We start from the raw sequence: 11,326 nt of genomic DNA on the forward strand, positions 1-11,326 counted from the left end.
AGAGCGCCAAACCACCAAATACATCGCGTGCTGTACCGCCTTTTTGGCAAGGCTGTCCGCGGACCTGATCTCTGCATCGTCGCGCTAGACCCCCAACGTGCATTGCACCGAGCTGGTAAGTGCCGTCCCGTCTATATCGATCGTCAGGCGAAGGGCTTTCCATCTCCATACCGCCTTTGAACATGTAGTCTACAGCGATACTCATACATCGTGCCTAGTGCCATCTCATTTGATTCCGCTTTCCTTTTTTATGCCAGTTGTCGTCTGAACCCTTCCGCACTGTAATTCGCCCAGCGTCAGGTGACCACGCGATGCATACTTACTTGTCCTAAGATAGAAGGAACATGGTGCTGGAAACGCCGCTGCTCCGGGTGAGCAGACCCGTGGCTGCTTGTTCGCGATGTCGAGCCGCAAAAGTCAAGTGCGATGGAAAGCTGCCCGCATGCACCGCCTGTGAGAAGTCTAATCGGGCCTCTGAGTGCTCGAGCACGAACGATCAGTTTGCGCGCGGAAAGGAACGGAGCTATGTTGCTACATTGGAATCCAGAGTCGAGGAGCTCGAGAAGAAGATCCAGGAAGCACGGGCGAGGCGGAAGTCTTCAGGCGTTCTAATGCTAGACATGTCTGAAAACTCGACCCCGCGTAGAGCGTCTGCCGATACCATAAAAGCAACTAGACCCATCAGCAAAAGAGCTGCACGACGGAAGGAAGCATCAGAGATTGATGACCTGGTGTCAGATTTCGGTCTTCTGTGAGTGCGCCATATCCACCTTAATGTGCTGCACTAACCCACCCAGTGCTGTGAATGCCACTGCGAGAGACTTCTATGGCTTCACAACAGAAATGTCTTACGCCCGCCTGATCCGATCGGCGAGCGCAAAGGAGCCACTACCTGCAGACTTGATCAAAGCACTGCCTCCAAAGTATGCAGCGACGCCATTGATTCAGCACTACTTGAACAACATCTTCACTCTTTGGCCAGTCTTCGAAGAGGCTACCCTCTACTCCTCCGTGGATGCTGTCTATCAACAAGGCGACAATGCGAAACCTTGGGATCGTTGGAGCGTGCGCATGGTTTTGGCAATCGCTTGTCTTTCTCAGTCCGAGTCGAGAGGTGACACCCACTACTCTGATGCCGTCGGACACATGAATGCTGCGCTAGAAAACGCCGAAGACGTGCTACATCCGGGCTACGTCTCCAGCATTCAGGCTTTGATTCTCTGGACTATTTACGCTACTATGGACCCGCATCATTTCGATAGTTGGACACTGGTGGGCGCAGCTTCCAGAGCGATGGTCGATCTTGGTATACATCAAGATCCATCCAAGAATGTTGCAATGTCAAGAGCGAAGCTCGAGATCAGGAGGAGAGTGTACTGGTGTGTTTACTCTCTAGACAGGTAAGACCGCATCTCATTCTCTCTCTCTCTCTCTCTCTCTCTCTCTCTCTCTCTCTCTCTCTTTCTCTCTCTCTTTCTCTCTCTGCTTGCTAATCATATGGTAGATCAACATCACTCGTCCAGACTCGCGCCTTTTCATTCTCAGACGAGGCTGCACACGTCGGCTTTCCATTTTATAATGCCTCAGTTTCACCAAAATTTGCCTCGCCCACATCCCAGGTCTTCCAACAGTCTTTTGACACCGCGGTTGATCTCTTCAGAATACGAGAGATACAATCGGAGTGGTATATGGATCTCTTCCAATCTGGTCGCGAGCCTTGGCAAGAACCCTACCAATATATCTGGAAGCAATATAACAGGATGTCGGAGTGGTTTCAGGATATGCCACAGAGCACTTTACCCGCCGTAAAGTCCTTCTTCGAGCTCGAGCTTCTTTACAGCTATGTCTATATTCTCTCACCAAGCCCGCGGATACCCCACATCCACGAGTATGCGCAACGGCTGATCTTCGAGCATTGTATTGCATATGCTACCAATCTGCTGGCCGTACTGGACAAGCCGTCACACACGGTCAAACCTCCCGTCACCTTCTACGACGCGATGCGTGCGTACATGACCGGCCGACAATTTGTCGATGTTCTGTCGCGCAACATGGAAATGATTCTTGACCCAAGACCGCCAGTACCACCAACCCCACTGGCCCCTCAAACGGAATCGGAAGATCCGCTCGCACCACCCGCGCAGATCAGCGCGCCATCTTTCCCGTCGCCACTGCTACCAGAGGGGCAGACTTCGCCGTTGGATCCTACAAACCGGGCGATAAACGCTATACACGACTACACGTCAGTGCTCTCCAAGTTCGGACTGAGATTCGGCTTTACCCATTGGCGCGATCGCTTCCAACGAGAGTCAGCCGCTCTCTCCGCTCAGCTCTACCAACGCCAGCAAACGTCACCGCACACCTCGCCTCCAGTACAGCAACTCCCACCGCCCGTTGATTACCCTCCGCAATGGCTACCGATGCCGTCTGTGTCACCGCAAGCGCCAAATCTGATGTACCCCGGCGGCCCAACCACACCACCCAGTCTCTTCCCGCAATCAAGTCCTTTCGCCAGCTCAATGTCCTACACCGGCACTTCGTATGACGGATCTGGGCATAGTCCGCAACCGCACGGTATGACCTTCGATGCAAGCCCAGGTCAACAAACATGGGCTACCCCATCACCTCAGCCGGTACCAGAGTTGCCGCAACCTTCCGGGGGCCAGAAGAGAAGGGCGATGGTATATGGACCAGGACTTCCGGCGCCGCATCAAGGACAGGGTCATAGTCCTGGTGCGTCGTCGATATCAGGGCAGGATAGCAATGGATGGGCGCAACAGGAGCAACAGCAACAACAACAACAAGATCCAAACAGCTACTTCCAAGTACCGTCTTTACAGCAGCAGCATAGCAATTCGTGGACGCAGGATCCGTCGCAAGGGAATTGGGGGTGATAGCGATGACCTATCCTCTCAATAAGCAGTAGATAGATCATAGCAATCTGTTACAAATGAACACCAGTGTACAGTATAATGCATATTGACTACAGATATTCGCGGTGGACTGATGTACATTGTCCGATGTCTTCTAGCCACTAATCCATGCTTTCAATGGGTCGCCACATGAGAGGTTCTTTCCTTGGCTCTTTCTCCGCACCCTCTGCACGGTGAATGGGAGTAACCACCGAACAGAGGCCATGAGCCTCTGAAGGCTTGGTATCACACAAGAGGCAGTCTTGCAACTCCATCCATGTGCGCACCACGTGATCTCTACCTGACCTCTCTATGAACCGCATGATGTGCCAATTGGTACCATCCGCATGTTTTGCGCCGTGACATACGCTCATGTGCTGCTGAAACTTTGCCTTGTCGGCATAAATTTGTAGGCTGCAAGCTCGTAGATTGTGGCTCCTTGCGTGCTCTCTCAATTCTGACAGATACATTTGACTTGGCTCTTCATGCCTGGGAAAAAGTTTCTGGAAATCGCATAGACGACACTGTGATCTCTGCCAACGGGACGATGAGACAAAAAAGTTCGTTGTGGTTCTGAAAAGTGCATGCCAATCATGGAGATAACGGCACGAATAGCTTGCGCACGCCGGGTGCTTCTGAGCAGCCACTTCGATACTTGGAAAGCTAGCGCAGCAAGCGGAACAAGTGTACCCGGCGCTATTGCCGTGTTAGTACAAAAGTCAGCCCCTGGACTAGATGACTTACTCTGAGAAACTTGTAGGTACGACTGGTAGCCTGCCCGGCCACCACGACCATTTACATATGCTGTGTCTCAGGTGGTCAAAGACATGGTCTTGTCGTTGTTCCCAAGTAGCGAATGTCATACCACAGAAACCGCAGTGCAAAGACGACACTGGTAGAGAAGGATTCAAGATCTTCCATGCCGAGAGAAGAACCTTGGGAACGGGTAACTTGGGGCTAGTCTTGTTGATGTGAACTCTCTTCATGTGCTGTGCCAATTGATCTTCTCGCAAGAATGTCCGAGCTTCTTCCGCATCTGTCGAACAGTTCTCAAAGTGACATTCTGTCAGATGACTCAAGAGGACGTCTACTTCACCACAAACGAAGCAATGTGGCAACCGCATGACGATTTTCATGTCCAGACAGCATATCCATTGGTAAGGCTCATGATGAACTGCTTCTTCGTGCCTCGTCCATTCAGATCGGTATCGAAACGTCTTGTCGCAATCGGCTGATGTACAAAAATATGGAGCTTCAGCATTCGAGATTAAGCTTAGCTCTTCGTTATTCGACTGATGCAAATTTGGCGACGAATACCTCCGTCTCACCGCCGCAGGCATTGGTAGTGGTTGTCCCCAACGTTTACGCCCTCGACGGGAAGCCCTTGAGCTGACCGAGATCCGACTGTGTAAACTTCCATAACTATTGCCAGAATCAGCTGAGGCATCGGAGCCCACCACACTCGATTGTTCTCGGTGGGTCCAGGTATCTGCTTCGACGTGGAAAGCTTGGGTCTCCGGTTCTCTCAGAAAGCGTTTCATACTGCATTCCGCACAGGAGGAAGGGAGTCCAACACAAGAAGGGATTTCCACTTGGCAAACATCGCAGAGGGATAGAGCGAGATTGTTAAGCGTAGGCAGCCGCGGCAGAGCGAGATGATACGGACCAGGCGAAGTCCTGGATATACTGTCTTGTAATGCAGCCTCGATGTTTGCGGTCGGAATGGCTTCTTCGCCCGTCGGTGCTGCTAGATATCTTTCGAGGGAGCAGGAGCTAGGAACAGGAGAACATCGATCAGGGTCAACAAGCTCGTTGACAAAGAGACTTCTCGGCGACACGGGTTGTGGCAAGCTATCTGTACAATCATGGCTCAAGGCCATAGGGTCGACGGACGAATTTGAAAGAGCTGCGGCGTTATCTTTGTCAGATATTGGGTCTCCTAGAGGAAATATGACATTGTCTCACTTACGGTGTAATACCTGTTTGCGCGATCTTGCGTTCATGAACCATCTCTTAATTACTTGTACTACAAGTCCAGACTTGCCAGATAACAGAGCCAGCTCGCCATCGGTAGGATAAGGATTGACGGTGAAGTGCGCGTCCAACATGAGGCGGATGTCGCTCGAGATCTTGGTTCTCTTGAACTTCTTCCTGTTCATTGTTGAACGCTTCGCGGGCGTGTCTGAACCAGATATCTTGGGAGATTTTTCTACGCTGGATTCGAGCGAAATCTGCTCCAATGGACAAGGGCATTCGTGGGTCGCTGCTTGAACTCTTGTCAATTCCTGGTTGGCAGCCACCGAGTGCGAAGCTCCTAAGAATGATCCATCAATCAGATCCAATGAAGAACCCAACTGGTCGAATGAAGACCCGTAATGGTTCGAGATACCCGGTGCTGATTCGATTGTGTTCACAGGAGCATCGCATCCGGAGTCGACTTTGTCATCCGCCATAAAACCTGACAGCCATGAGTCGTCGAAAAGTGGCACAAAATCATCATCTTCTGGTGGCAGGAAGTCGTCTATTGTGTCGGGTGCGAAGGAGCCACTGATGGCCCACAAGTCATCAGGCGTACTCCAGTCCTGCGACATGGGCCAGGAAACTTCGGGGTCGGAGACGTGTGTACAGGTGAAAAGACAATCCAGCTACGTTGAAATCACAAGAAAGGAGTATAGATGACATGGTGGAAGTAGCTGGGGCGCTGCGATAATATGGCATGAGGCTGAGAAACAAGGTGAGCGCGTTGATTTTCGAGGTTAGGGAAGGCGGAGCAGGGGGTGTTGTCGTTGCCCAATCAGCTCAGGCCACCGCATCTACACATGCAAGGCAGAGAACTAGGGCGAGGAGGACGCAGTCTCGGCGCAGTAGTGTTGCAGAGGAAGCGGTAGGGGAGTTGATCGATTGAGGTGATGTCGCGAAGGATGGGCACGACGCGCACGCACACGCGTTCTGGCTGGGGATCGCCAGGGCAAGCAGGGTCGACCCCCACTTGACGCGGGGCATCCGCCGCTATCTCTGCGCAACACGCATCAACCAATCTAACACCAGACGAAATGCCTTACATCACTCCCGTGCACGCATCGCAACATCGCGCAACACCTCCCCAACCCTCAAAACCACCCTAACCATTCTGACCAACCACCACGATGTCCACCCCCCTCGAGCGCGCCCTAACAGCCATCGACGCAGCCCACGCGGAAGACCCAAATAAAGTCACCATCAATGGCACCGAGATGCCCTACGAACTCCACTACGCGCAGAAATGCACCTCCTACCTCGAGAAACGCGCCCCCTCCGCCTCCGAGCCCCTCCGCCTCGCCATCCGCGCCCAACACTTCCGGCGCTGGGAAGTGCCTCGCGCGAGCTACCCCATGACGCGCCCGGGCTACCACGCCTGGCGCACGTTCCTAAAAAAACGACAAGCGGAACTCGTCGAACAAATCTGCGTCGATGCCGGATACACCACTGAAGACGCGTCGACAGTAGGCAGTTTGATCCGCAAAGAAGACCTGAAAGTGAACGAGGAGACGATGGTGCTGGAGGATGTGGCGTGTCTTGTTTTTCTGGACGACCAGTTTGAGGCGTTTGAGAAGGAACATGATGAGGAGAAGATTATTAAGATATTGCAGAAGACGTGGGGGAAGATGACGGAGAGGGGGCATGAGTTGGCGTTGGAGATTCCGATGGGGGAGAGGCCGAGGGGGGTTGTTATGAAGGCGCTGGAGGGGAATTGATGGTGGGGGTGGGATGGGATGAAATGAAAATTGAATTGAATTGAGCTTCGTGATGTCTTGTTCATTATGTGGGTGTGCCATTTGTTATGTTTGGGTATCGTTCTGAGCCTGTGATATCTTCTGCCCTCCTCCTCTTGTGGCCAATATGTCTACGGGTTGAAGCCTAAGCTCCACCCTCCCTCTTGGCGTACTCCTCCTCCATGGCCTCCTCGTACCGCTTCTCGGCTTCCTTCTCCTGTTCGGTTTTCTCGCCGTTGTTTGCATTCGCTAGAGCGCGTGTAGCAGCGTTCTGTATGTCGTTCTGAGCCTGCGCAGCAGCTGAAGATTGGGTCGCTGGGGTGGACTGTGAGGTTGCGGATGGCATTGGGACAGGCATCTTGTTGGTTGAGTTTGGTGGTGTTCGTAGGGTGTAGGATTTGACTATTCGGTTCGAGATTGAAATGTTGCTGGGATTGTGTGGAGGATGAGAAGGATTGGAGGAACGCGTGAGGGGGCTATATACTACTATACGGATGACTGTTGTTGCGTCATTGTGGCGGTGCGGGTGTGGCTGGAATCTTCCAAAGAACGTGATTCGCCACTGATCTTCGTTAGGCGACTTTTGCATGTGAAGACCGCTGGCAGATGCTGTTTGCACAATATGATGCGCTTTAACTCTAGGAGAGTTGTCTTCAAAATCATTGAAGAGCCATGCATTCAATGGCAAACCATGAAGTTGACGTGGTGGCATCGATATCGAAGGTCGCAATACAACAACCCTTTGTTTCTCTTACCACGACCAACGCTTGTTCAGTACTTATTGCTTACACTATTACTGATATTTTCAAATCGACATGGTTTCCTACACAAGCATTTTGCTTCTGCCTGTCATAATTTGCGTTTCGCTAGGAAATACCACTAGAACACTCTCTGAGTCTCTCAGGCCAACACCGACGCGGCTGCACTCCCATGGCCCTACATCCACCAGCTCACCCCACGTCATGGCGAAACAAGGCCATCCTACTGAAGGCCCCGCTTATTCAAGCTGGGCCCTAGCAGCAATCTCGTCTGCATCTCTCTCCACTACATCCCAGTGCCCGCCCCTCCATTCCCCATGCGGCAGTATCGGTTGCTACGATCCAAGCACAGAGCAATGCTGCGGCAAGAGGGGCATTTGCAAAATCACCCAAAACTGTGTCGAGGTCCAGCTACACAACGGCACGATGGCGGCAGGATGCTGTCCCGGTGGAACATCAGCTTGTGATGGCGTGTGCTTCGACGCATCCACCCACAAGTGCTGCGCTGCACCAGGCGGCACTCATGGGCTCTGCTCTGCGAATGAAGACTGCTGTGGGAGCATGTGCTGCGACGAAGGTGCGGTTTGTGCCAATGGGTTCAACGGTCCGATGTGCTGGCAAAAGCATGATAAAGGCACTGAGGAGATTGAGGGCCACGCCTTTATTCCACCAATTATTCCCGTTCCGAGTACGCAAAAGAGCGGTAGCGTGAGGATCAAAGCTCCCGGAATCTTCCACGCTCTGTTGTTCATGATCCAGTCTGTGGCTGGTAGTTCCGAGCAGGCCTTTCCCGCGACGCGCCTCCAATCGCCACCCATACCGCACGGAGCAGAAAACTCGTACATGGGCAATTTGACCTCATCCCTGAACAAGCGCTCATCTTGTGAGCCACTGGAACCTTGTGGCAACGGCTGTCAATATAAACCATCAAAGTGCTGCTTCCGGGAGGATGGTACGTCTGGGTCATGTAACGCAGGCGATGTGTGCTGTCAAGAGTACTGTTGTCCTTCCAATACCATATGTATGATTGCATCTGTGCCGCACAGTTCCGGACCATGGTGCTGGCCGCCAGATTTACCGAGAGCAACAGCGAACGTGCCATACGATCCGTTTCCTTGGCCTCACGATGTGGACGGGGCAGGCTTCAAGAACACTCGTATCAAGAACGGGTCCGCTGTAATGCGACCATCTGGTGTACTTTGCGTCATCATTTTCTTGCTGTCAATGCTGGTTGCAAGCTCCGCTCTGGAATCAGTGTCGATCAATCTCACTACAAAGACTGTGGACGGGCTGCCGATGACTGTTCCCATTACTATGCCGACAAACCCGCCGATCGAAGTGGATATTGACATTGACATGTCCCAAAAGAAAGGTGGCGGTGGTCATGGTGGAGGAGGTGGTGGCCATGGCGGTGGAGGTGGTGGCGGCGCAAAACCTGGTGGAGGTGCTCCTGGAGCCTCCCCTGGAGGTCATCGCAACACAGCAGCAAGGCCGGCCATCCCATGGCTCTTTCAATTTCTGGTCTGAAAGATGCCTTTCATGATGTCAGCTATTGTCCCGCGGTATCAGCAGCAGGCGAAACCTTCGAGTCAGATCTGAAGCATGTGCAATTCTCGTCACAGGTGTGTTTGGGCTGTCGTCTGAGATTGCGAGCGAAAGGGTAGCGGCGAGTGCGCATTGTCTTCTTTGTTTGTTCTTGCTGTGTACGATGAATGGGCACTGATACCATACAGATGTAAGGCTGTTGGTGAATTTGTTTAGCCAATTTGAAGGATGTAGATACTGGCCATCGTGTCAGTACAAACGAAGTGAAGCACGTGAAACTTTGCAAAGACATCGATAGGCTCAGACTTGCCTTTTTTAATATCGAATCAATGACACCAAATACGCAGGAGATATCCTGTCTATTGCTAGACAGGAATACCCCGAGGATAAACATCGGTGCCTCAACCGCTTGCTCGGTTTGTAATCATAGCCAAAGGGAAAGCGAGAACGAAAGAGTGACTGACCTTATTGACTTAGAACATGCGTGCCTTTCGTCTTGCCCGTCTCCATTTTGGCAGTGCGAGCGCCAAATTGTATGGCGCGCTTCCTCTCTGCAGCTACTCTTTTCATGCCCAAGTGCCATGCCAACAAACGAAGTGCCCGCTTCCCGGGCTCGAGCAGCCGTGCAGGGTCTTCGCTATCGGTGTTTTGCTCCAGGCCGAAATCGCATTTGGACATCACCGGAAGACGGAGGGCTAATGCGATGAAGTCTTCGTCGAGGTAGGGAAATCGAACTTCTCTACTGCTGTTGCTGATCACGCGATCATCGCGACCCAAGTTTCTCTTTCCCAGACGACTGAAGTCGAGTTCCAACTCTTCGATTAGGCCGGGGTACCCGCGTCGAGCAAAGGCTGTAGCGTGTCGTTGGTACCCACCGAACAACTCATCAGCACCGAGCCCGGAAAGGAGTACGTGCGCGGTAGCGGAGTATGGCTCAGCTTTGGTCGTGCCCGCAAACTGTGACAATCCGACCCCGCGTGACGCGAAGTAAAGTGCGTATGATATGGAAAGGTCCATTTCCGTGTTGTGGGGATGCATCAATGCCATGACGGTGCTGCGATGAGCTTGTGTCTCGGTGTAGGGTACGTTGACCTCGACGAAACGCCACTCACGTCCAGGACAGATCTCTACCAGCTCTGCAAGGGATGATCGTCCAGTGACACGGTCGGGACAGAGCTCGTAGGGACTGGCGTCTGGCTCGAGATTGGAGTGAATCCGAGGATTCTCAAACGCGACATTGAGTAGGTCGACAGGTTCGCTTAGTGGTAGGAGGTCGTGACACATGCGCGCGAGGATTGTGCAGTCCAGGCCACCAGAGAAAAGAACGGCTACGCGTGTTTCCCCCGAAACTCCAAGCTTCGATTCTCCAGTCACTGCCTCACGTATGTGTTGAGTGCGCAGTTGGAGTGATCTTTCCAACGACGCCCTTAGCTGTTCTACTGCCCCAGCATCCTGTGAAGCAGAGTTACTGTCGATAGTCTGGTTCATGGCTGGGAACGGCAGAGTCTGAATCTGTTAGCAGAAGTCGTGTGCCAGATGACTTACCTACGAAAGACAACTCAGAGTCCTCTTCTTGATCTGAGCGGCGATGCGGAACTCTCGTTACTGGGAACGAGTCTGACGTTGGGTCTGCCAGCTCTACGTCTACAACATAGATACCATCGGCTTCCACCTCGGCCCAAGACTCACCAGAGGCATTATCGCACACGCTAGAGAGTACAAGGGTGCCATCAAGAGTAGACTTTTGGAGCAGCGATCGCCTTCCTAGGCAGTCGCGTCCGTAGTAGATTCTTTGGTGCGATGCATCGTAAAATACGAGAGCATATGGGCCTCGCACGACTGACAGCAGCTCGATGACACGTCGCATAGACGCCTCGCGCGTTCCAGTACATGCGTCTAGAAGTTTGGTAAAGACTAGCTTAGAGTCATTACCATCAATTGCCTGTCCGGCAATGCTCCATGCCTCGCCGTTCCAGCAGAGGACGGAGCCGGTCGTATCATCCCTAAGTGGCTGCTCAACGATGTCGTTGCCGCGGAGAGCAAGAACCGTCGACAGAAAAGTCGCGTGAAGACGCGTTGAGATCCCCTTGGCGTTGGATTCGATGCTGATCTGGTGCTGCCCTGTGCTGTCTGGCCCTCTATTCCGGAGCAGTCGCTGGGTGTTGGTGTCAGGTATCACGTGTCCAGTCCGACTGAGCGAGAAGAAGATGCCGCACATGGCTGGGCTGATGAAATGGCGACGCAGGTGTGGTGTTGGCAGTGGCACGGCTGCAGTTGCTTGACGCGCTAGCGGCGGTGGCTCGGAGACTCGGCTTCTAGATGCCGGGAGACCATGCGGACGATTCACACACGCAGGCGC

At 52.9% G+C, this 11,326-nt stretch overlaps 4 protein-coding genes across 4 annotated transcripts; 2 read left to right on the top strand and 2 right to left on the bottom strand.

Moving 5' to 3' along the window:
- Positions 1-344: 344 nt before the first annotated feature.
- J4E87_004498 (uncharacterized protein) lies at positions 345-2,894 on the top strand (the record flags this gene model as incomplete). Its single annotated transcript, XM_049376119.1, has 3 exons — positions 345-751; positions 798-1,400; positions 1,505-2,894. 3 exons carry the CDS (start codon positions 345-347, stop codon positions 2,892-2,894), a joined length of 2,400 nt encoding a protein of 799 aa, XP_049234328.1.
- Positions 2,895-6,058: 3,164 nt separating this feature from the next.
- Positions 6,059-6,646, top strand: J4E87_004499 (uncharacterized protein; the record flags this gene model as incomplete). Its single annotated transcript, XM_049376120.1, has 1 exon — positions 6,059-6,646. One exon carries the CDS (start codon positions 6,059-6,061, stop codon positions 6,644-6,646), a length of 588 nt encoding a protein of 195 aa, XP_049234329.1.
- A 163-nt stretch (positions 6,647-6,809) lies between these two features.
- On the bottom strand, positions 6,810-7,022 carry J4E87_004500 (uncharacterized protein; the record flags this gene model as incomplete). Its single annotated transcript, XM_049376121.1, has 1 exon — positions 6,810-7,022. One exon carries the CDS (start codon positions 7,020-7,022, stop codon positions 6,810-6,812), a length of 213 nt encoding a protein of 70 aa, XP_049234330.1.
- Positions 7,023-9,432: 2,410 nt separating this feature from the next.
- Positions 9,433-11,185, bottom strand: J4E87_004501 (uncharacterized protein; the record flags this gene model as incomplete). The annotated part of the gene is made up of 2 exons (XM_049376122.1): positions 9,433-10,473; positions 10,517-11,185. 2 exons carry the CDS (start codon positions 11,183-11,185, stop codon positions 9,433-9,435), a joined length of 1,710 nt encoding a protein of 569 aa, XP_049234331.1.
- Between the last annotated feature and the right edge of the window lie 141 nt (positions 11,186-11,326).

Source organism: Alternaria ethzedia, assembly GCF_023757985.1.
Source record: "Alternaria ethzedia strain BMP 0044 chromosome Unknown scaffold_8, whole genome shotgun sequence".
Taxonomy (NCBI): domain Eukaryota; kingdom Fungi; phylum Ascomycota; class Dothideomycetes; order Pleosporales; family Pleosporaceae; genus Alternaria; species Alternaria ethzedia.